This window comes from Dermacentor silvarum, chromosome 11 (genome assembly GCF_013339745.2).
Source record: "Dermacentor silvarum isolate Dsil-2018 chromosome 11, BIME_Dsil_1.4, whole genome shotgun sequence".
NCBI classification, from domain to species: Eukaryota; Metazoa; Arthropoda; class Arachnida; order Ixodida; family Ixodidae; genus Dermacentor; species Dermacentor silvarum.
Genome location: NC_051164.1, coordinates 45895505 through 45920009, shown reverse-complemented (window position 1 = coordinate 45920009; position 24505 = coordinate 45895505). Strand labels below are relative to the sequence as shown.

Genomic DNA, 24505 nt, shown 5'->3' with positions numbered 1-24505 from the left:
CCCCTCGCACGCTAGGACTAGTGCATTTTCCCGCTACAAGCTCGCAAGCGCTTTTTCTCGTTTCCCGCAATATCTACGATGGGTAGCGGCGGACACCATCGCCAACGGATGCGGCCAATAGAATAAGCAAATAAGGGCTTTAGCTGTAAAATGGTGTGATGCCTCTACCAAGAGGCCCTAAAAATCCCTTGCACTAGGCATAGCCTCAACCACCCTCATCGCTTTTTCTCCGGACAGGGATAAGGCGCGCGCGCGCAAGGCACGGAAGGTTCCGAGCCTCATGTGCTGGGATTCTTACTACCAAGGCACACCAAACACCCGCAGAAACAAAAGCCCCGGCGGGGGCAATCGTGTAGAAACCATGTCGTCGTATATACACAGCGTAATTGACATTAAACGTCACGCTAATTTAATGTAACACTTTTTCTGCGTGCTGAATAGTATCGACATGCGATGATTGCATTGCCCTTTGCGGTGCTCTTCATAATTCTGGCCTTCTAAGACCTCCTCAGCCAACGCTCCACCTTGCTGTCGCTTTACATAATTAACCAACGAAAGAAACTGAATCTCCCCTGGCGTAATTTTTTGTTTTACATTTAGAGGTATTTTGTGTACATGCGGAATTACCACAGTTCAAGTTCTTGAGCCGTAAGGCCCGTATTCACAAAGGGAACTTACCATTACCTTATGACTTAAGTAGCCGGTGACGCTTAACGCGTTTCATCGACGAATCTTGTACTTAAGGTAAACTTTATTCGACGCTTGAGTGCCGGAGAGTAAAGTACAGCCATTGGGAACCTTAAGTGCGACTTTCGCTACTCTCGCCTAGCAAGCGACTGCTACGGCAGCCTTGTACTCAAAGTAAACTTTAATCGACACACAGAACTGCAGTGCCTACGACAACCAATATGAACTTGTGGCCATACGAGTATGAGTGAAGCGCTAACACCACATAGTTTTGTATTTTGCTGAGCAGAATGCGCGTGCAAGCACTGCAACATTTATATTCGCATTACTATGCTGCAAAAAATATTTCTTTAACGATTGAACCGACTGAACACGTCAATTATTTACGTATCCTCGACACCAGACGACATACTTGACCCGAAAAATGTTACTTTCGAAAGTGATACTTAAGTGTCGTTTTTGAAGTACCCTCCTAAACCTTTCCTATAACACTTGTATATTTGCCGCACTTATTGACGCGCTACTTAAGTTACGTCTGTGAATACGGACCTAAGTGACGGCCTGGTACTCGTCTATTTCTTCTCTTATTGCGCGCAACTTGAAAGCACGTCTTGACACGCCAGCTTGCATTTAGTTTAGGACAACATTTACTTTACTGATCTGTTCTTTAAAGCATACTTTTATGGTGCTAACAAATAACCTAGCCAGTGAGGCTCAGTTACAAACAGTGGCTATTTCTCTTAATACTGACTGTCTGGATTAATACGGAAACAGGCACTTTCGTGGTGGCAGGCCGTACTTCAAAATTGCGCCGGTGACATGTAGTTCGGAATCTAGGAAGAGTGATTATGTTTCCTGGGAACTTGAGTTGCAGGCCCCAACCTGTGTACTTCTTTCTGCCACTCGCCATGACGCCAGATATTTGGGCCGCAGTACGTGTTATGTTACAGGGTTGTCACCCAAGATCGACAAAAACTCATCAACACACCTAACAACGATGGCCCTACATCACGTAACTCGCAACAATTATCCCATTCGTCTCTCCGTGGTTTGAACAATTCGGCATTCACATAACCTCTGGGGCCAATCTCCGAGAGGTCAAAAGATATTCCCCTCGGTTTGGATCCGCCGTATGACCTCGCAGATTTTTATATTTCTACTTAATCAACGGCTATAATACGTGTTATATATAATCACTGAAAAAAAAAACGTCGGTCTGTCTCATATGTCTGTCAGCAAATTTCACATGTCTTACCGCATACCTTTCTGAGCCTTGTTGGTGCACGCTGTTGCGTGTTCCAGATTATTTAGCACTATGAGCCGTGTGCAAAAAGTATCAAAGCTTTGGTCAGCAGAAACACATTTACTAATTATGAGGTACAATACCCTAATCCCCTTAAAAGTAGCCTCCTTGGTAATGCATACAATTCTCCCAGCGCCCCTGCCCTTGTTGGAAACACTTCTGGAACGCTTCTGTTGGAATGATGATCAACCGTGCCGTCACATTCCGTATGATGTCCTCACTTGACTCAAATCGGGTTCCATTCAGCGGCACTTCCAGTTTAAGATGTAGCCAAAGGTTAGACCACGCAGCCATGTCGGGGAATTAGGGAGCCTGACGAACTGTAGGAATGTTGTGTTTTAGGAATAAAGTCTGAATTAGATGCCGAGAATGGGGCGGGTGCGTTATCATGAAGCAGCTGCCAACTTTTTGCTGCGAACAGATCCACTCATTTATGCCGAATAACATCACCAAGGTCACTGAACACCTCTTGATGGCATTTATCTGTGATGGCTTGGCCTTGTGATGCGTACTCATAATGCACCAGCCCACGTGAGTCGAAGAAATAGATCAATGCATGACCTTGACATTGCTGCGCACCTGCCCTGCTTTTTTTCTCGGGGGGGGGGGGGGGGGGGGGGGCTCCGGAGTGTCGTATGCTTCCACTGTGACGACTGCATCTTGCTTTCTGCTAATTTTGGCTTGTTGAGGGTCTGCCTGAACGTCACTCGCTGTCCACAGATGTGCGGTTGTATCGCTCCTTTATCCTTTATGTGCTCATGGCATTGTCCCAGAAAGCCTGTGGAATCTTGCGAATGGCTGACACTTGGGTATCACAAAGGTTTTTACTAAGCTTGATGCGAAAACTTCGGCAGGTGTTACACTCTTGTAACGCAAGAAGGCGAAAGCCTGCTGTACCTATGATGTTATAAAGTCGGGATTGTCATCTCTCGGCTCATTCCGCTCATCGTGTCCGTCGTTGTGCCACTTCGCTTATAAAGTTTGCCTAAAAGCGCAAGAACGCCATAGGGGACAGAAGAGAGAACACAGCGCTGTTAACCAAACTTTAAAATATGTTTTACCAACTAGCTCATTCATACACCCTTCATAATTCCACTTCTCGCTTCTGCAGTTCGGGATGTCCCTGTCTTCGGCATCGAGCTCGTGCAGATGCAGCGGCAGGCGCTCCTTCCGCAGTGGCGTACATGCGCGGCCGTCCTCGGCAGCCGTCGTAGCGAGCCGCAACAGCGTGCACGCTCCTCCATCGCTTGCCACCGACAACCGCCGCCACCGCTCCGACTGTGACGTCATTAAGCAGAGCGCGTGCGGCTGCTTTTCTGCGCAACAACACCTGGCGCGACAGCAATTGCTAAAATTAAAATACGGCAGACACTTGAGACTGCTTACGTGTAGGAATGCGAGGCATTATATCGTTTGTGGACCTCGGAACGTCATCAACACGCTCATTTTTAATGCCAAATATTTCTTGGGGAACATTTGCAACCTTAGTAATTGACCTAGATACACGTACTGCTTTACAGACTCTAAAGGTTGTCTGGGGATTCTGAATTCTGGTTCTCTTCCCAGAGTATTCAGCGTTACCTTTGTCTTCGCCATATTAATCTTCAGCCCAGATTTTACACTATCTCGGTTTAGGTCCTCAATCATTAGTTGCAATTCATCCCCATTGTTCCTGAAGAGGACAGTCTCATCTGCAAACCGAAGGCTGCCGAGATATTCTCCGTTGATCCTGAATCGCAAGCATTCCCAGCCTAAGATCTTGAATACTTCTTATAAGCATGCAGTGAATAGTATTGGAGATATTGTGTCTCCTTCCCTGACCCCTTTCTTGATAGGTGACTTTCGACTTTTCTTGTGGAGAACCATTGTAGCTGTGGAATCGTTGTGGATATTTCCTAAGATATTCACGTATGCCTCATGTACTCCTTGATTACGCAATGCATCTATGACTGCTCGTATCGCTTAAGGGGTATGATCTGTTTATTCTCTTACGTGACGCACACATTTAAAAACACAGGTGATACGCAAAATGTGTTTGCGCAGCTGTTGTGACGATCACCATGAATTAGACAATAAATATGTTCGTACCTCGGTTTAAAATTTTGTGTCATTGCCAAGTTCGAAGGCTTTGATGGCCGCTGTAGATGACTTCCCGTTTGCTGTTGAGCACAGCTAGGGCTATGGCTACGTGCTCCGCTACTTCGGTGTTTCGAGTGAGCATCGTGGGGGAGTTGAGGATCCGCTGCGTCGATGAGACCGCGACAGCGGCGAAGGCTCGGTTGTTGTGATAGGCAGCGGTGTCCACGAAAGAGACGTCGTCCGCTTTCGCGTCTATGCGCTTGAGAAGGGCGGTCGCTCGCGCAAGGCGCCTGCCTTTGTTGAGGTCGGGATGCACATTTCGCGGAATGCGAGCGATTGTGATGAGGCGTCGGATCTCGCGGGGGACCGGCGTCAAATATGGGGGATCCCTGGTCATCGAGGAGAAAAAGCCGAGCTCGCGCAGAATGTGGCGGCCCACCTTGGTGGTCGTGAGGCGGATAATCTGCGTTCGCTCCTGAGCCTCGGCGATCTCTTCTAGCGATTTATGCACGCCGAGCTCGATAAGCTTATCGGTGGAAGTGGTGATAAGGAGGCCGAGGGCTCGTTTCACAACCTTTAGAATAAGGGCGTTGAGTTTATCGCGCTCCGCACGTAGCCAGTTGTGTATGGCGGCGACATAGGAAAGTGGTAAACTGTACGACCGTCTCTTATGCGGAGTGTGATGTTGCGTTCGGCCGGAGGTTTGCGCCCTTTGGACTTGGCGTCACGGCGTTTGTGCAAGTATAGGAACAGCTCCGACTTGGTGGGGGATCACTTGAGACCGGTGTGTTCGAGGCAGGACTCGGCAGTTTGGATGGCCTCCTGCAGGGCGGATTCGATGAAGCCATCCGACCCCGCGGAACACCAGATGGTTATGTCGTCCGCATAGATGGTGTGGTTTAGCCCGTCGATCTTCGAGAGTCGTTCGGAGAGCCCGATCATCACTAGATTGAAAAGCGTCGGGAGAGGACGGAACCCTGAGGGGTTCCCTGCTGTCCGAGCACCAGGCCTCCTGCGCTGAGGACGGCCCTGCACCTGGTGAGGAAGGAGCGGACAAACTCGTAGAACCGACGCTCGAGCCAGAGATCTGCGATAGCCTTCAGGATGGACGAGTGCGCGATCGTATCGAATGCCTTTTCTAATGTTGAATTCCAATGGCGGAGTCAGAGCAAGTTTTTCTGCTCGTTTCGGAGCAAGTTTGTTCCAATGGCAGAGTGAGGGCGGGAGCAAAGTGTTCCAATGAGAGAGTCGGAGTGGATTCAGAGCGGGAGTCACTCTGTGGAGCAGAAAAAGATGCTCCGCCAAAATCGGCGGAGTGGACCGGAACTCTGCGTGACGTATTTCCTTTACCACGTTTCTCTGCTGGGGGTCGCCACCGGTCGCGACTCGCGAATTGTGGTGGTAATGGCGGACGACATGAACGGCTCGGCTAGTTCGGCAAAGCATGCGGCATTGCTTATGCTACTCGACAGCGACAGCTCCGAGTCGGAAAGCTCAAGTTCCGACACGAGCGATTTCACGGATAGTGACAGCGACGCTGAAACTGCCGCTTACGAGCGGGAATTCGACAGCATGTTCCGCATTCACGCGAAGAGGCCCAAAATAGTCGGCTTCATCGAGGACGTCGTGCGGCAGTACTCGGACGATGAGGTAAAGAAAAAAAAAAAAAGGAAGCATCATACTCAAGGTTTAACACGTTGCGGTGCTTTCCTTTCTGTTTCTTTTTTTTTTCAGTTCCGAAGGCACTTCAGGCTAGCTCGACCTGTGGCTGAAAAGTTGATCGCCGAGTTTGCTGCATCGTCTATGTGCCCTTCGAGAACAAATGGAGGGGTTCCAGCAAAATCTGCGGAAACGCACATCTTGTCTTTTATCTGGTGAGTTCTCGCCTTTATTTCTATGCACCTGCCAAATGAACAACGATAAATGAAACGCGAGGGCGTCGGATGCCTGCATAAAAATGCATTTGACTGCGAGCTCGTTGCTTGCACTGCAGTGTAGTCTGAAGCTGCTTTTCCGCATGCGTGTCATCCCACTGCGCAGGTACGCGGCCAACAAAACCTGCATGAGAAACGTGGCAAGCCGGTTCGACTTGTCAGAAAGCTCTGTTCACCGAATCCTCCATAGAGTAGCGCACTTCCTCCTGACCCTGGGACCATCGTTGATAAAGTTTCCTGCTGACCTGGAGAACCTCACGAGAAGTATTGAGAAGGTTTGTTGTGATTTTCTTTACCTATAAGGAACAATGATATCGCCCAGCCAAGTTTTATTGATGATATCGCAACATCACTGTGCAAGTTTGTTTTTTTTTTGCTATTTCAAGCTCTATAATGCACTATGCATTATAGAGCTGGACCTTCATGAAAACGTCATAGCTTGTGATGATAACACTCAGAATTTCTGCCAGTGGTGGACGAAACATTCAACCTAAAGTATCTCCTGGGATCACAGCAAATTCCTTGCATAGGAATGATGCTGCATACTTTGTCATCACCCACAACAGTAGATTTCTGTTCATATTTCCGGGTGTACGTTGCGATATAGACCACGTCTGCTTTTGCAAGGAAGTTCTCATTACGTGCTTCAACTCGCTTAAGGGAAGAACATACACAGGCTTTGTTTTCTTTTCTCTCACATTTTGTTTAGTAAAAAAAGAAGTGGATAGTAAAAACGTAATATGTTGTGTGCACGGCAGTGCATGCTACCTTCAGTACTTCTCAAAGTTGCATTTGGCTTCTTTAACATGAAATAAATGGTGCTGTGCCATGAAGGCTATGCTGTTAATGGGAGTTAATGGGTATGAGCACTAGTATTTCCCGTTAAAACTCATTGCAAATGATCATTTTCTGTTCAGACATGGATGATATCGCTCAATACAAGTGTATGACTTGCTTGCAGGTGTTTGGAATGCCTGATGTTATTGGTTGCATAGATGGATCCTACATCAAGATACAGTGCCCGGACAAGAAGGTTGCTTCAACATATTGTAACAGGCACCACTACCCTTCACTGACACTGTTATATCCCACTGTTATATTTATTATTCTGATAGAGGTTGCATCCGAGTTGCCCTTGGTGACACTATAGTCATCAACAATATTTAAGCGATGAGGGTTCACCTGTCTTCTAATGACTATAAAGCTTTCTCGCTCCTTGAGCAGCCGATAAAGGGCTTTACGCGCACACTGCTGTGTTTACATGTTATGGGGATCAGTGTTGCCTTTATTGGCCATTTCTGTATATTACAACGGTAGTGTACCGGTGCTTTCTTACTACTCAGCGAAGACAGTGCACGACACGTGAGCGTTCGTTGCCGAGAAAGCTTGTGCGTGGGAACTAAGAAAAACTTTAGAAGGCAATTTGAAGTCGATGAAGGACAATGTTTTCCTGTGCGAATCGAGGTGAGAATGAGATGTATGAAGCGTATAATTTATTGAGATCCATAGCGTCTGTAAGAGAGCTTCTCAAAAGCCTAGCTGCCACGAAAGAGAGAACGCTTCCTTTACCACCCGCACCACTAGTACCGATGCCACTTGTACCAGCGGTGGCACTAGTGCCGATACTACCTGTACCAATAACACCGTAAGCACTGGTAAACCCGTTATCAGATCTACGGGATCGGCGAAATTTAGATTGCACAATATCTTAGATCAGCACTCAAAAATAGCTAGAAACATAACTGAAACTGAAATGTGGAGATAACTCCCGAACATGGCATTTGTCCTAAACGGTGCGGCTGTTTGCCGCTAGGGTGACGCGAAGGTTGTGCAGTGAGTTGTGGATAATACAGCAGAGGCACGCCACTAGTCGGACGAAGAAGAACTGTCTGCGGCACTGAACAGCCGTTTACTTATAAAGGGGAAGCAGAGAAAGGCCATCCTCGTACTGGCAGCAGCATGAAGCACAGTACACCGAAGTAATTAAAAGCTACATGTCAGAGCTACTACATCGTTCAGGGAGAGCACACTTCACACACTGAGGCTGTCTCTTAAAACCACCCGTCTACCCTAAATTACTCGCTAGGGAAACGGGTGATGTCCCACTCAAACAGTCCTGTAGTTTGTATCGGCGCCGTCCACCGCCTCTGAGGAGGAGAAAGATGGCGCAAGGTACACACGCCGACCCCGACATGATCCTGGAAAGGGGGAAGCAATCATACCCGAACGGCGCTACTTGCGGAGGATGGGACGCGTCGGCGTCCACGGGCGTCGGCGTGCGATCAAGGGAGGGACTGCGTAACTGCTGCTTTGAATGCAGCAGTTGCGTAGGTGACTAAAAAATTAACTGAGCTGGAGCCCCCAAACAATAAACTGACGGTTCGTGCAATTAACGTCTCAGCTCGAAATGTTCTCGGCATTCAGTCACACGGGGTGGTTGGTGAAACTTATTTCGCATGCATTCTTTTCCTAAAGCGCTCAAAGCACGAGTGAGTGTCAACTACCACACTTTTTTTTTGCAACCGATAAAGAACGTTACCACAAAACCGCACAACTTGAGAGCACCGCCAACACAGGCTCAACGATGAGCTCTCCTTTTATCTGCTCGGACTAGTCTCTAAAGGTGGCTCCACGTTCGCCTAAATTGTGCACGTTTGGTGCTATACATTCCCAGGCTCCTAGACCGCGCAACTTGAGATCTCTATAGGACCAATTTTACAGGTGCACCCACAGAAACAGCCCAGCATCAGGGCGGGGAACATCTCTACACATTAAAAATGGGTGGGTGTGCGGCGCCACCAGGATTCGAACCCAGTACCTCCCACTTATGAAGTGGGTGCTCTACCTCTACCTCTCTACCTAGCCAAAGAGCTGTACGTGAGATAAAATATCGGGACCTTTTCTTTTGTGATGGCCGCCTCCTGCGCTTTTCCGACAACTATCTCGGAACACTCGGAAATGGACACGGAACTCCATCAGGCGTAAATGTCCTAATCCCAAGGTCCATCTAGGCACTGTGAACATCAATCACATGCCTGTAACTCTTCACAGTGTCATCTTGCAAAAAATACACGTCACACACCTTTATTATTTGCTAAGCAGTCTATCTGCGCCTGGAATAGGTGAGAAATATATTACTGTACGCAGGACTGTCGTCGGGCTAACCGGACGTGGCTATTCGTACGCAGTTTCAGCGGACAAATCCTCAAACCCAGTCAAAGCTCATTTCTCATGGCGGCAACCCACCAGTAGGAAGCAGCACATCGAATGACGTCACAGAAGCGAAGCCAGTTGGCAAACAAGAAAGCTGCCTTAGTCTAGAGTCCAAATGTGTTCGATGAACTTAATGGCGATAGTGACATAGATTCGATCCATGTCACTATAGTGACATCGATTCGAAGAAGGCGATAGTGACCATGGATTCGCGGATCGAACAGATAAAAAAAAACGTTATGACAAACACGCACACTGGCCAAGCAACAAGTGTGGAAGAAGAGCCGCGCAACTACGTCGGGACCACACCACCACGCCACCCTACAGTCACACGTTAGCCTCGACGGCAGCGCCCCCTCAGATACCGGGAAAGTATGATCCCGCGCTCAAAAGCAGAGATGCGGAGCTTAAAAAATTGTATACCCATAACCGTCGGGTCGACATGTATACGTTCTATACAGTCGCGAATTGCTTCGCGTGCTCTAATGTCTCCACTGGAAGCCTTGGCGCTGCAATTAAAGAAAGCCTTAGTCATGCTCATGGCTATGACTTCAACCACGAACATCTAGCTTTTTCCTTCACGTAGTACCACATCCGAACCCATTCCTTTGTTTTTTGAGTGTTAATCATTTTTGCTGAGTCATTGTCATTCTTGCTGAGTCATGGTGATGACTATGACTTTAACCACCATAATTTAGGGTTGCCTTCACTTAGTACCCAAGTCCGAAACCATTTGTTTTGTTTTTGAGCGCTAATCTTTTTTTGATGAGTCATTGTCATTTTCGTTCAGTCATACAAGACAATGACTTCACATCATCCTTTAGTGTTTCCTTCACTTACTATTTACTAAGTGACCCATTTCAGTTGTTTTTGAGCATTAACCTTCTTTCGCTGTGTCATTATCATTTTAGGCGGCTGTTTCATGACCTACATGACACGCATATCATGACATTCATGTCATGCCCTATTATTTATGTCGTCATACACTCTTGCCATACTATGCCAATTTTGGTACCTACCAGGTTAACGAAACGAACATGAGAGCACCATAACGTAGGGTGCTATTTCATGACCTACATGACAGGCATGTCATGACATTGATAGGTCATGACATTCATGTGATGAGTTAACATCTATGTTTGTCAGACACTGTTGTCATCTTATGCCAATTTTGGTACTTACCAAGTTAACGAAATTGGGTACCTGTCCGGGACAGTGGCTTTATTAAACTCGGCGGTAATGCAGTTCCACTCAGCGTGAAAGTTGTGGATGTGCGAAGCAGTGATTCGCTGGGGTTTCCCTTGTGTTTTCCTTGTCTTTATCTTGTTTTATCCTCTGTTTATCTTATGTTTAGCCATCTATCATCCGTGTTGACACCTATGCTACGGCACAACTGGTTTGAAACCGCCACGCACATGGAGTCAATGCCTTGGCTGCACGTGACCACGATGACGTGACACCACATTACAAGATTTTCACGATTTTCACGAGTTTCTGCTAATTAATACGCTTAATGACATGACACGCGGACAGCCCGGGCCCCTAAAGTGCTTCGCACTTAGCAAGAAATATAGACACCTTCGTGCCAACGGTTTTTGGCTGGACGAGGAGGTTACTTTGTTTTCATGATTGGCGTGAAGGCTGCGCAGGTCATCTAGGCACCCCCATCTAACGCTTTAATATTAGCACTTTATCGTTAAGATAGCAGCGCACTCTATCGTCACTCTTTTCTTTGTTTTTTGTTTTCAGATGAGCTTTACGGTTTCGTTCGAGTTACCTAAGTGCCAACAGTTTTATTTGTGCGCTTTCATCATTGGCACTGATTGCGCATGCGTGGTGATTCGGCGTGGTTCTGTCGCGAAAAGGTGCCAGTACTGCAGAGGCACAGCATCAGGCATGACTGAAGAAAGAAACAGTGGACACACGCCTCCTGCCTTTACTAGCTTCAGCGCCGAGGCAAACCCGAGAACAATCCGTGAAGGCGCCGCGGGCGCTTCATCTACCTCGGACTATTACCCTACGTGAGTCTTCCCGCTTGTGAAATTTTCTTTAAATATTGCCACCTGTAGAAACGTCCCGGAATAGAATACATGCATTGACCGCTACGAATTTGTTCCGACTTTCAAGCGGGCCTTTGCCAGACAGCTTCAGGCTGTACATGGGTGACTTTTTAGGCTTATCGCGTGTCGATGCACGGGTGATGCGAAAGTATCGTCATGGAAAGAGAAGCTGCGGCTGTTTATTGTTAATGTTAGGAGGAGTGTCACTGCAGAATGCAAATGCTTTTGCCAAAGAATATATCTTTTGTTTGTGGTTGATCCCAGCGCGGCATACCTGCTGAGGTAGCGCAATAGCTACGGCGTTGTGCTGCTCAGCTCGTCGTCACAGCTAATCTTCCAGGCACAGCCGTGGTATCATCAATGATGAAGAAATGAAAAAAAAAGAACGTTTGAGTGATTGGGTTTACGCTCGCGGTACATAAGCCCGGCTGGTCCGATTTAATCTAGAGCACCTACAACGGCGTTCGTCATAGTGAGTTCGTGGTTTTGCCGCCTGCAAACCAACAATTTTATTGTTTTAACCGCACTGAACGCATTATTTGGTGCTGCAGTGATTTTTTTCAGGGAGGCTCGCGAAATTGAGCCGAAACAGCGAAAACAAATTTTCGCAAGAACAAATGGAACAAGTGGGTCACGAAGTGGGTACAGTCGCAATCTTTTTGAGGGTGAACACGAGAGCGCATGGCTTTCTATATCACCAGCGCCGTCAGACGGCAGCCACAATATCTGCGCGCATGCTCGGGGAAGGTAGGCTCCTTTCGTGCGCATTACGCCATCGTAGCGCGCTTGTGTCGTCTGCTAGCAGTTTTTTACCCTCAATAGAAACCAAATTATGACATAAACCACGATTTTGATGCTTTTAATTCAGAACATTGTGCTTCTTATGCTTGGCGTTATTGTAATTACTTCAACTTTTCACTTTGTTTAGTTTTCCTTCTGCTGTGTTCTTATCGTACAACAAACAGGCAAGGGAACATAAACATCCGAACTTCTATTTGGTGCAAGTTCAACAAAAGATTCATCCGTTTAGAAGTAGTATTAGTAAGCAGGAATAATTTTCTCTTTGATGATGGTAGTATTTTGTCATACAACCCTTTGCGGAAACGACTGCTGCCATCCTAGAGGGCAGTGACGCGTACAGCTTTGGCACAAAGTCATGATGCGCTCGAAGGTCGTCCCATTCTTGTCGAACGGCTGCCCACAGCTCGTCCCCAGTCGTCGGGCGGACAGGTTTTCGCACCATGGCTGCTTTGATCTACCCCCATATATTTTGGCAGATGTTTATGCCAGCGCCTTTGGCCGGTCAGGAAAGCATGCTGATTCTGCGATTTTCTTTTTGTTCCTTGACAACTTTTGCCGTGTGAACCGGCGCCAGGTCATGTTCAAACATAAAGTCGGCATCGGGAAAGACGCTGTGGGCGTAAGGCAGCAACACATTGTCCAAAATTTCTGTGCAGTATCGCTTCGATGTAAGGGCGCCTTCTATGCGATGCAGAGGCCCGAGACCATGCCTTGACACTGCGCCCCACACGTTCACGCAGTTTCGGCCACTCGCGGCGACTCCTTGCACATTGGCTGGCTCGTAACTGCATGGAAATAGTATTTTTATCCATCCTTCGCAAAGTGAAACGTGCATTAAGAAAAGTTTCTTACCGTGTGCCTCTGGTTTGCCAAACTCGCGTCCGTTGGTCTTGGCGAGTTGTAAAAGTCGACTCATTCGAGAAGATCACTCGGCCCCAGTCATCTGCCATCCATGAGGCGTGTGCTTCGGCAAACTGGAGACGTGACTTCTTGTTCGTAGCAGTGACGACTGGCTTTCGTGCAGCTACAGAATTTCGCAGTCCAGCACTTCGGAGGCGTCGCCGGACCGTAGCAAGGGAAGCGTCCACATCTAGCTGCTCCCGCAATTGCCTCGCGGACTGGAACGGGTTCTCGACGACAGCAGCTACCATAAGCGCGTCTTCATCCTCCGTCGTTGCCTTTGGTCGACGCCTGTGTGGGGCATCACACAGGCATCGACCTGTCACGTTATCCAACACAATGTTGGATAACGCGACAGCTGCGCCCTCTTGGCGCAACTCTGAACAACCGCGTTCTCGGAGCATGCCAAACTTAATCGTGAAGTGACAATGAAACAGCTGACAGCCGCAACTCTTAAGAAGCGCACTCGCAGGCCTGCAGAGCTCTTTATGACTAGGCTGGGCCACTGTTTAGGCCGACTGGTGCATCCACTGTATCATAGCTAACCTAACGTAGCCGAACTTAACTTTACCTAACATGTATGCAATTGCGCCTTGTTCATGACCTTCTAACAATAAGCGTAATCCTTGCAAAAATTGGCGGAGAGGCAGCTGCGCGTTAGATATACGAATCAAACTTGGCATTGTTTGCAACGACATATTTATGCAATGTATCCCTTATTTCATCCGACTTAGTCGTTCTGTTGTTAAATGTTCAAAATGAGACTTGTTAAAGGAAGTAAAAGTCAAGGGGGCACTGTTTGTGCAAGTCAAGGACGCATTTCGGTTATGGTCGATGAGCTCCCTGCTACAGTTTACCTCGAGTGTGCCGATCGCCCGTATGCGAGCCAGCATAGTGAGAATTGAGGGGAAAATGATGGATTACAAATGTCACATTTTTACCAAAATACCAGTTGCCTTCTTCCAAGTTCACTTTAAAAACATCATTCTTCTGATTGTTTTTGTCGCACCAGGAAGCAAAGTGTCGGTGATCAACACGTGTGTATATTTCTAGGATTTCTGACGAGGCCTGGGCTTACCCACTGAACATGCTGAACAGCCCGAGTGACGCCATTTACGTAACTGGTATGTACGGGATGGTCATCGGCCATCAGTATTACTTCCGCAGGGCGTTTCACTACACAAGCTGGAGCGATCTTGCACATCTATCATGGTCAAGCTGGAGAGTGGCAATTCCCGTGAGTTAATGGTTCCGGAATGGTTTCACATTTTCAAACACCGGAATTAGAATATGAATGGAATGATGACCCCAGTCTGGGAGATAGAATGGTAACGGAATGGCCGCCCGAGATTTCGGAATGGCGTTGAAATGAAATGGGTCCAAAGTCCTGGAGCACTAAATGTTTATTTTAAGCGCGACTAGACAACCAGTTAATTTTCAAATTTTGCTAGAGAAAACTTGGCCATTTCATTGAATTCGTCAGTTGTTGTACTGAGTATGACTCTGTCCGCGGTAATTATAAAGGGCTTGGTATTCTACACATTCTACGCTTCGGATGGCTCGGAATCAATTACTGGGGAAACTACTGAACGGTATTTAAACACAGCAATTCTAGCCAGTGTTAACTCACTAGCTTTTTTTGTGGAGTAAAGTTAATCATTTAAATATAAAATTATAATATAAAGCTTATAATTTAGCTTACTCAAGTTGCAATGAATTATTCGATTTGGCAAGAAAGTGCTTGAACTGCGAGAAAGCAATGAAGGCATAAAACAGTCACGTCGCAAACAGTTGCATCCTGTGCGAGTCCACGGTGATTTGAATAGCGCGCCATGTTGCTTGCCCGCTGTCGAGTGTCCAGAAAATGCCATAAGCGGTGCTCATTGACGTGTGCTGCAAAATGATGCCCGTGAATGGGCCAGTAATGGTGAAAAAAGGAAGCGCAGAAAACTGCAGCGTTTCCTTCAGCTCTCAACTCGTTTATTACGACACAGCCTTCATCTTGTCGCCACTACCTTAATTACGCTCGCAGGCTTTTCCCTCAAATAATCCCGCTTTATGCTCAATGCCAACAAAAGCACCTGCGTCCTTTTCACACAATGTAATCTCTGTAACGTTGACTTGACACCACGACATCTCGGGCAGAAAAGGCCCTTAGTTTCCGCAAAGCCGCGGTGATTGCGGCGCTTTCCACTGTTGTAGAGGAAACTACGCAATCCAGTCGGCCAGACCATGACACATCAAGGGATGGTATGCAGAATGCCGCTGCACACCTATGTTTGTGCGCACACCGAGCCGTCTGTGAACATTTGTAGGTGGCTTTTAAACGCTGTGATCAAGCGGTCCAGCACAATAAACTTTGCTTCTGCAGTTGAAATGGTGCGTTGAAATCGTGGCCTACCTCTAGAGAAATTTACAAGGCAATCTCTGGCACTGATTAACGATCTAACGAGCAAAGGATTTAACATAAGGTTCCAGTGGATACCATCAGACGTAAGAACTGATGGAAACGAGAGAGCTGACGCCCTTGCACGCCTATAGCGCTGACATGTGCCTCAAAGGTGAAAGTTCCAAAAGCTTTTCAGAACCCTAAGGGTGCAATCCGCCTTTACTTTAGGGAGATCCACAAGAATCCCCACGAAGCCTGTGTCACTCATGGATTTACTGGCGAAGAAGCGACGCTTTTATACCGCATCAGGACCGACTCCGCGTACACCCCAGCTTGGTTATTCAAGACTGGGCTTCGCGCTTCCCCACTCTGTGCTTTCTGTGGGGACATTGGTGACATCGAACATTTTATTTGGCTATGCCCGCAGTTTGACACAGAAAGAAAAGCGATGGTCGACAGCCTACAAAAGAGCGGTCTTACGCACATGGCCTTTGAAGACGTCGTTTTCCCCGGAGGGCTCGTGGTAATCAGGAAGAGAGCGCAACGACTGCTGATAGCCTTCCTGCGAGACACGGGGCTCATCGACACCTGGTGACACACCCCTGATCTCAACTCGAAGGAGGATCAGGCGGAACAATTGCCGGTTATGTATGCCAGGCTATCCCCGCCTGCTTCACCATCACCACCATCAGCATCACCTTTTCACACAATAAGAGGCCTCATCGCAAATCCTGATGAACTTCATCGACACCACATACCTGCGAGCACAACACACAAATAATAAGCATAATTTTAGACACGAAATAGACCTTTATTCCGCACCTGAAGTACCTTAAAAGCAAATGCCTAAAAACCATGAACATTCCTGAAATATGTCACACACAGTATGGGGTAGTGGCAGGGTGTGCACCATGTGCCTTTACAAAAGCTTCATTCGAACACGCTTAGATTACGGGTCCATAGTGCATCAATCGGCTACTCCTAGAGCCTTTAAGATGCTGGATCCTGTCCATCACCAAGGTATGCGCCTGGCTACCGGTGCTTTCGGGACAAATCCTGTAGAGAGCTTCTACATTGAAGCTAACGAGTGGTCACTTCCTCCTCAGAGGTTGTACTCAAATTTTGTGCACATTCCGAAGGTAAATGCAAAACCCGAACACCACTCTTACGTAACCGTAAACAGTGTGGCATCTGCAACGTTGTTGAATATTCGACTTGCAGTTAGAAAACCCTTCTCAGTGCGTGTAAGGAAACTTAATAAATAAATGAGTGGGCCACTTTTGAAAATGCTATAATAGCTTTAGCCAAGCTTTGTCAATCGTGACAACGGAACTTGTTGATTGTGATACAATTAACCGTCGTTGAAATAACAACGCTCCTCGGGTACACATGCCAACGCACTTTCTTGCACTTGATTCGAAATACACTTGACAGGAATTTTACAAAGACGCCTCAAAGTCACATGCCATCGTTTCGTATGCAGCCGTCAGCCCATCATTTTCGGAATCTAATGTCCTGCATCCAGAAACAAGCAATTTCACTGCGGAAGTTTATGCTGCACTGGAAGCTGTTAAACATGCCGAGAAAACAGAACTATAAACGGCCATTATATCAGACCCTCTTAGTGTCACAAAATATGTAATGTCACCCCAGAAACACTACAACCCTGTATTATGTGAGCTATACTCAATCCTGTGCACAGCATATACATCTAATCAGCACGTCATAGTATGTTGGGTGCCTGGATGCACACGCATCGAGGGCAATATGCCTGGAGATTAAATTGCCACATCCATCGCAACGAAAGCCGGTAACGCTTCCATATGTATCCCAGCCACAGACCTAAAGCCATTTTTGTGCAAAAACCTAGAAGGCGTTGGAAACAGATGTGGGACACTGAGGCCTCCAGTAACTTCATTTAATCAAGCTGTATTTAGGAAATTTGCCACCAATGCGCAAAATATGGCGTATCGAGGTCTTTTCCTTCCTCCTTAGGGATGTGCCACACGTATGGCACACACATTTCTTGACTGGCAGTGATCCTCCCACCTGCTGTAGATGTGGCGAGTCACTAACCGTTCTCCATGTCTTGCTTGAGTGTAGAGAAATGGAAGCTGAAAGGCCAAAAACACTTCGATCTCTCCTAGAGACAGAATATTCATTTTCGTCCGGCAATGTTGCTTGCTGTTGACCTGTTTTCTGACAGAAACTCAGTTATTTAACTTTCTACAGAACGATCGTTGTCTGCCTATCGCTAGAGACCGCTGCTGCGAAAGTAGCATTTTGTAGAGCACGTGTCTACAGGCTCTTGTACTTAAGAGGCTCGTTGAGGCAGAAGCGCTGCTGGCATTTCTATATTTGAATATCTCATTCCGTCAGCGCATATCTTTTTATATTCATAGCACATCTGACAAGTCATTGTGATTATTAGAATAGATATGCGTTTTACTAATGTATTTAGGCCACTATGAAGCCACGTTCCAATATTATAGCCAGCCACGTTACCATTTGTCAATTATTGCATCATCGAGTGCGTTACAACATTGCTTGGTGGTTTTTGGCTTCGAGTGGCCCTTGAGCCAAAAAGACCAGATATCATCATCATCGATAACACGCGAAAACTTGTATTTGTTTGGTTAAATTTATTTAATACGTTCGGGAGACAATAATGTAATAGTTGCGGCCCATAATTAGTACAAGGCCGGGGTTATGCCAATGGTTGGCATGCCTTGTTCAGCGTGATGAGGGATAAAGAGTCAAATTTGCTAAGTGCAAAAATATATAGATCAGTGCGCTTTCTGTGTCATTTTTCATATAACAGTAGCCAACTCGGATGTAGCGACCGGTCCCCTAACGCGTTTGCATGTTATAATTTATCGTATGGCACCCAGCTTATACGGTTAACACCGAGTAGCCGATCTCAGAGTCAAGCTATTATGAAAAAGTCGCAAGAAACGAGGAAAGGTAGCAGGAAGCTTAACATCAAGAAAGCCACCTGTCTAGCTGTAAAAAACCGTTAAATAAAGTGCATGAAATGCAATAATTCGTGCTCGTCTTTATCGCCTAATTAAATTGTGGTCTCTTGGGTCGCGTTGCCCTTGCGCTGAGGATCCGGTAAAGCTCCTGGCTTTTCCCGCTGTCTTAGCACCGAATCGTCTAGCCCTGTGTCTTATTCAACACCTGTGTTTTCAGAGTATGTAGACATGAACGAAAACGGAAGCACCGCATACCGGCTTCCTTTGATCAGCAGCGACGATATCGAGGCAAACCTCAGTACAGGCCACGCAAGCATGGAGGAATCAGCCATCTTCGAAGACGACGCGAGGTGAGCCCAATTTAAGCTATTCTCTTCAATGAAGCAACTCAGACGGCACGAAATGCTGCCCATCCTCCGGAAATCGCTTCACAGATTGGTTGTTGTAACTGATTTGTGTCATGCATAAGTGACAATCTTTTTTGTTCATATATCCCTGTTAGATCACACAAACCGGGACCCCAATGTACATGAACAAAGTACCCATCTTATTATGTTTAATATTGTAGAAACTGATGCTGTTTGCATAAATAAGAGGAGATACAGCATCCTGACATCTTATGCTGATTTTCCTTGAGGGAATTTCCGATCCCTGAAGTTGGACAGCATCAATTTCATTTTTATTGAAGTGGTTTTGAAAATGCATTCAGTTTCAGGCATGTCCGTGTTTGTGCGCTACCGAAAATTCGACGATCCAGTGCAATTGCATACTTATAGCATGTTTAACATATTAAAAAATTGTGATAGAATTTACCAAGAAAGCGTTGAGAAAATTACTGTCGTGACAGGAGGCGAGTGTATTTGTCAACGAAAGAAATTTTCGCTTGCGTTGTATTAGCAGGCTGCCCAACTTTGGCGTACCCGTCAGCATTCTCTAGAAACATAATAAAACTTGATAAAAAACAGCCGTCATTGAACATGTGGACAAAGAAGCGCGACCTCATGGATAGATTTTGCAAGAAAGTAAATATTTTGCACTTTCCAAAAAACGTTTAATAGACCGAAATAATAAATGTTTCAAGTGGGATTAATTAGGTTTACCAGTTGCTCAGGTACAAGTGTTTTGGCAAGAGAACATGAACGATGTCACAAAGTAAAGGAAAATATAGCACCAAGCTGCCCTCGTTTTAACGCGGCTGCGTTAAGGGCCCCGTGTCGCAGAAAATCCGGCCTCGGATTCGGCGTTAAGAATCGGCGTCTGGCAGAAATAATCATGCCGACCCACATCATCCCAAGCCACCTGAACCAAACAGGCCCTCCGCGTGGCGCAAGGCGTTAGTGAACAAAAATTCAATTTCTCAATGTAAATCCGTCAGAAAAATCGTAAAATACGACTTGACCACAACCTACAGGCGTGATAGCGTCGGATTTTAATTTCAATATACGAGAAAAAAGCCGGATAAGCAGCAAGGGATCTTTAAATGCTGTCGCCTTCCACTCTTAAAGGCGAAGCGTAAGCGTCCTCCAATTCTGGTGGTGTTACGCTGTACAATGGTTCCGGTCAACACTGAGCGAAATGTTGAAAAGCGAGTCTTTGTAAATTTTGGGTATGCGTGCGCCTCTGCGCAACATAAAAAATTAATAAATTCATAAAGATGTTATAAGTCGGCTTAAATTGAGTAAAAATCTGTTGCCACCAATGCATTTGTGTTTATATGTGAAGCCGACTTTGAGGGGATCAGTGTATGCTTGGTCCTTGTAAGCTGGCTTTCCCACGTTGTGTGTTGCAGTGAAGCTTACTATAAGAAAAATCTGATGCGAACGCAGCCCGATAACGCTATTGTGTTCCACTCTTAAAGGCGGCGCTTAAGCTTCCTCGAATGTTTGACAGGCAAATATGCCTCCCCCGTTGTTAGTCATCTCAAAGCCTTTTGTTTTTGGTTTTAGCCTGCCGTACTACCGCGTGTGTTTGAGGGGCATGTCTGGATTTGCGTGATGGATCAAATGCTGAGTCCATTGTGCCATATACTCTGCGTCACATACCGCTAACACGGCAGGTTGAGTGCTTCTGTAACCAAGTGACAGCGCCCTAATCAGCCAAGACCACCCACATTGAGCGGAGTTCACCCCTGCTACTTGCTAAAACGCAAATGTAAGAATAATTTGTAAATACTAGCAAAGTACTTTTAAAAAAATGGTAAAGGTGATGTCAATATGGGCTTGTCTCGAGTTGGCAAGTTCTCGTATGTTCCGCATCGTTTTAAGCAATTATCTGTCAAAGACCTCAATACAAAATGACTCCACAGGAATAGATAACTCGGCTGAATGCGCATGGGCAGATTCTAGCTATTGGTACATCCTAGCCGAGGACACTTGTACCTGTTAGTGCTATGCGCACACGCGCAAATTCTCGACCGTTCTCCACATTCTCGCGATATAAACAAAACTTGCGAGGGCGTACCTCATAACTGAATTTCTAAGATTTGTTTTTAGAGTAAAATTTGACGGACATTGTAGAGCTGCCAAATAAAGGAAATGTTTGAAAATTATTTCCAGCGTTCTTATCAACCACCGCGCGGCTGCTGTATGGCTACACTTTCTGTCGGTGTTGTGCCTAAGCATTACGCGTCCTATATTTATCATATTCATGAGATAATTTTGATTTCACAGATGCGGGTGACCTGCGAAGCAATTCATTGCTTGATGGAGACGAAATTCAACTTGTCTGTTTTTATCATTCTTTCATCCCTTTTGGTATTTCCACAATGAACGGTTCAAACAGATTGTGCAACACCTTTTCTTCACAGTTAAGAACTCACTTGACCATGTGCGATGCGCTGTGATTGCCAAATTATTCTTTCAAAATCTCCTAATACAACGCAACTCAATGTTTACTATCCACTTTCCACATTAACACAGCGTTTTCTCTAAGCTGAGGTGAAGTCGACAAGAATATGCCCTGCGAATGGCTCCTTTCCTCAGGTTTCTTGTTACTGCTTGAAGCTTGGCAACTTATCGCACACCTTAAAGGTTGGTGTCGGCGCCAAAAGTGCCCCAGGGGGGTGACATAGTCATGTCAATTCAGTCGAGACGCGGTGAGAAACGCCGTTTCTTCGTTATCCGGAAAATCGGAGGTGTACAAAAGTGCGCCATAAACAATTCCTGAGAGGCTGGCGTTTCTAGGTTGTCACGCAGGTTTGTGACATCAAATTTGGAACGTATTAGAGGTGCCTTGACAGCCCAGAATTGGGAGAACTTTTAAGCGAGATTTCGGCTATGGACTCTATTATTTGGTTCTCCTGTGAGTGACATCATTAGAGAGCTTGAGTGTCCGGTATTCGGGTAAGCGGGCTGGGCGTTTTACCAGTTTAGCGAAGGCGCAAACGTGGACGGCCTACACGGTGCAGCAACCTGGGGTCGCAGAGCTCAATCAAAATCACACAGCTAATATTGCACTAAGTGCACTCTATTTCACTGCTGGTGTAAATTTTTGGCAGTGGCGTAATCCTATTCCTGCCGAAATGTTACGCCTGCTGCAAAGTAAAATACACATGGTTACTGCAATATCAGCTGCATTTGCCTGGTTGAGCTCTGCGACACAATATTGCTGCAATGATCCAGACCGTTCGCGTTTTCGCCTCCACCAATCCGGTAAAACGCCCAGTCGGCATGCGTTTACCCGAATGCCAGACAAGCTAACGCTCTCTACTGTCTTCCAAATAGCACCGTTTTCTTACCGTTTTCGGTAGGTCTTGCATGCAGCCCCCGTTCAGCATCACGCGCTCGCCTAAGAGGATTCTCGTGGCAGGGGCGTCTGCATCAGCAGGCGTTTGGTGTGTTGCGACACCACGGACCTGAGCACATGGGGTTTGGAACCTCCCGCGTGTAGCCGTGTCCGGGGAAAAGAGTATCCTGGGGGTTGAGTGGATGCCGGGTGTCTGGACCTTTATGGCCCCCTGGTGGTGGCAACACATCCCTTTGGCGTTGGCTTCACGTAGACGGCACCCCTGGGCTGACCAATGCAGGGGAAATAGGCGGTCGCCTTTTCCTAACCCCCTCTCCAACCGGATGCTCCAACACGTTAAGTGCTGCAACATCCCCTAGTTGGGCTCCGTGGTTGGTGGCCGCCATTGCCGCCGAAAGAAACGAAACCATTATGTGAACACCTGAATTTCCCCGTTTACTTGGTTGTCACCCTCAAAAGAGGGAACGCACCGATGAACTACTAAACCTGTTCAAACCGAAAGAAATGTTCCCCCGATTCCAAGTTGTGCACAGCGAAAAAATTTAAAACCTGCTCGAACCATATCCCCTTTTCTTGTTGCAAAAGGCTTGACTGACGCCCTTGGCCAAGTTTATAAGGTCACCAAAATGGCGAGCGGGGACCTTCTGCTTGATATCGGTGATAAAGCGCAGCGCAATGAATTAAACAAGCTTGTGAGATGTGGAGATATTCCTGTTATCGTTTCACCTCATCGGTCTATGAACACTGCACGCGGAGTAGTGTCTGATGCAGATCTCATCGACTTGTCCGAAACCGAACTCTTCGAACGCTAGAAAGAGCAAAATGGAACAAACGTGCAGCGCATTGTTATCAGACGAGACAATAAATAAATCCACACAAAACACCTGATCCTGGCCCTTGCCACTTGCGATCTGCCGCAAACCACAGAAACCGGATACACAAAGATAGCTGTCAGGCCATACATCTCTAATCGCAGAAAATGCTTCTAATGTCAAAGATTTGGCCGCGGCTCGCGGAGCTGCCATCGTAGACTCACATGTGCGAAATATGGAGTCTAAGGTCACGCCTCAGACAACTGCGAAGCGGCACCTCACTGTGCAAACTGTGATGGTGGACATGCAGCTTGCTCCAGATCTTGTCCCAACTGGAGAAAATACAAGAAAATTATCACTCTCAAAGTGCGTCCCTTTGCACATCTTTCAAGGAAGCGCGTAAAAGGTGCTCACCATGCCAGCGCACAACGTATGCCGCTGGAACACATCAGGGGGCAGCGTCGCACCGGCCTCTGCCACTTGTCCGGCCGACGCTCAGCGAGCAGTCGGCTGTGGGGTCCCCCGCCTTTGTGGCGGCAGCAGTCGTATCTGCTCCACCAACCCAGCCATACAGACCCGCTACTCCAGGGGCATCAGGTCTCAAGACCAAACCTCACCAGGCAAGGTCTGAAAAGACTTTGAGTACGCTTAAGCTTCTCCTTTAAGAGTGGAACGCGACAGCGTTATTGGAATCCGTTGACGCAGATAGCAACATCGTATTTTCTGCGACATGGGGCCCGATCAAAATTTAGAAAGGCTCGGTTTTCAACATACCCCTCAATGTTGTCTAGAACCAAAGTACAGCGAAACACCATCAGAATTGTAGGACGCTTAAGCTTCGCCTTTAAGAGTGGAACGCCATAGCAATCAAAGATCCCTGGCTGCTTATCAGGTTTTTTTCTGGTACATTCAAATTACAATTCGACGCTATCACGTCTGTAGGTTGTGGATAAGTCTTACTTTGTGGTGTTTGGGACGGATTTTACTTTCAGAAACTCAATTTTTGTTCACTAACGCTTTGCGCCACGCGAAGGGCCTGCCCGGTAGGGGTGGTTCGAGATGACGTGGTTTGGCATTATTTCCGCCAGGTGCCGATGCTTACGCCGACAATGACGCCGGATTTTCTGCGACACGGGGCCCTTAACGCGATCGCGTTAAAACGAACAAGCAGCCCGCACGTGCGGGCATCCAGTGCCTCCCAGGACGCAATGGAAACGAAACCGGTAGCTTTGGTACCTAAAAACCGCTGTGGCTCTCTCGAGCGCGCCGAAACAAACAAACAAAACCCCATAACAAGGCCGGACGACGGTCCTGTTACTTAAAGGATACAACTACACACCTGAACACAGAACACCTATCTCGTCAACAGGATGGCGGCACAAATTATGCATTGGAATGCCCATGGCGTTCTAAACAACTTAGACATCAAGAAAATTATATAAGAATTTAATCCTAGACTGTTCTGCGCTCAGGAAACACATTTGAAAACATCAAATGGAAATTTCCTAACACACTACACATTATTCCGTAATGATCGCGAACCACACCACGTCTGGCAGCGTGGTTCAGAGGTCAATTTCTTGCTAGCACGTAACCCTTCAAACAAAT

The 24505-nt window shown here is 46.8% G+C and overlaps 1 protein-coding gene across 18 annotated transcripts in view; it reads left to right on the top strand.

Annotated features, from left to right (window-relative positions):
* Positions 1-11056: 11056 nt before the first annotated feature.
* LOC125941611 (zinc finger protein 391-like) overlaps positions 11057-24505 on the top strand; it is a 330617-nt gene continuing 317168 nt past the window's right edge. For 15 of the 18 annotated variants that reach the window (XM_049659287.1, XM_049659279.1, XM_049659288.1 and 12 more), the window contains exons 1-2: positions 11057-11237; positions 14031-14101. In XM_049659287.1, coding sequence (XP_049515244.1) covers positions 11113-11237; positions 14031-14101 — 196 coding nt within the window. In that variant the 5' untranslated portion in view covers positions 11057-11112. Of the gene's footprint in view, positions 11238-13989; positions 14102-18558; positions 18692-24505 lie in introns of all 18 variants that reach the window. The other 3 variants (XM_049659292.1, XM_049659291.1, XM_049659275.1) reach the window with 3 other exon arrangements.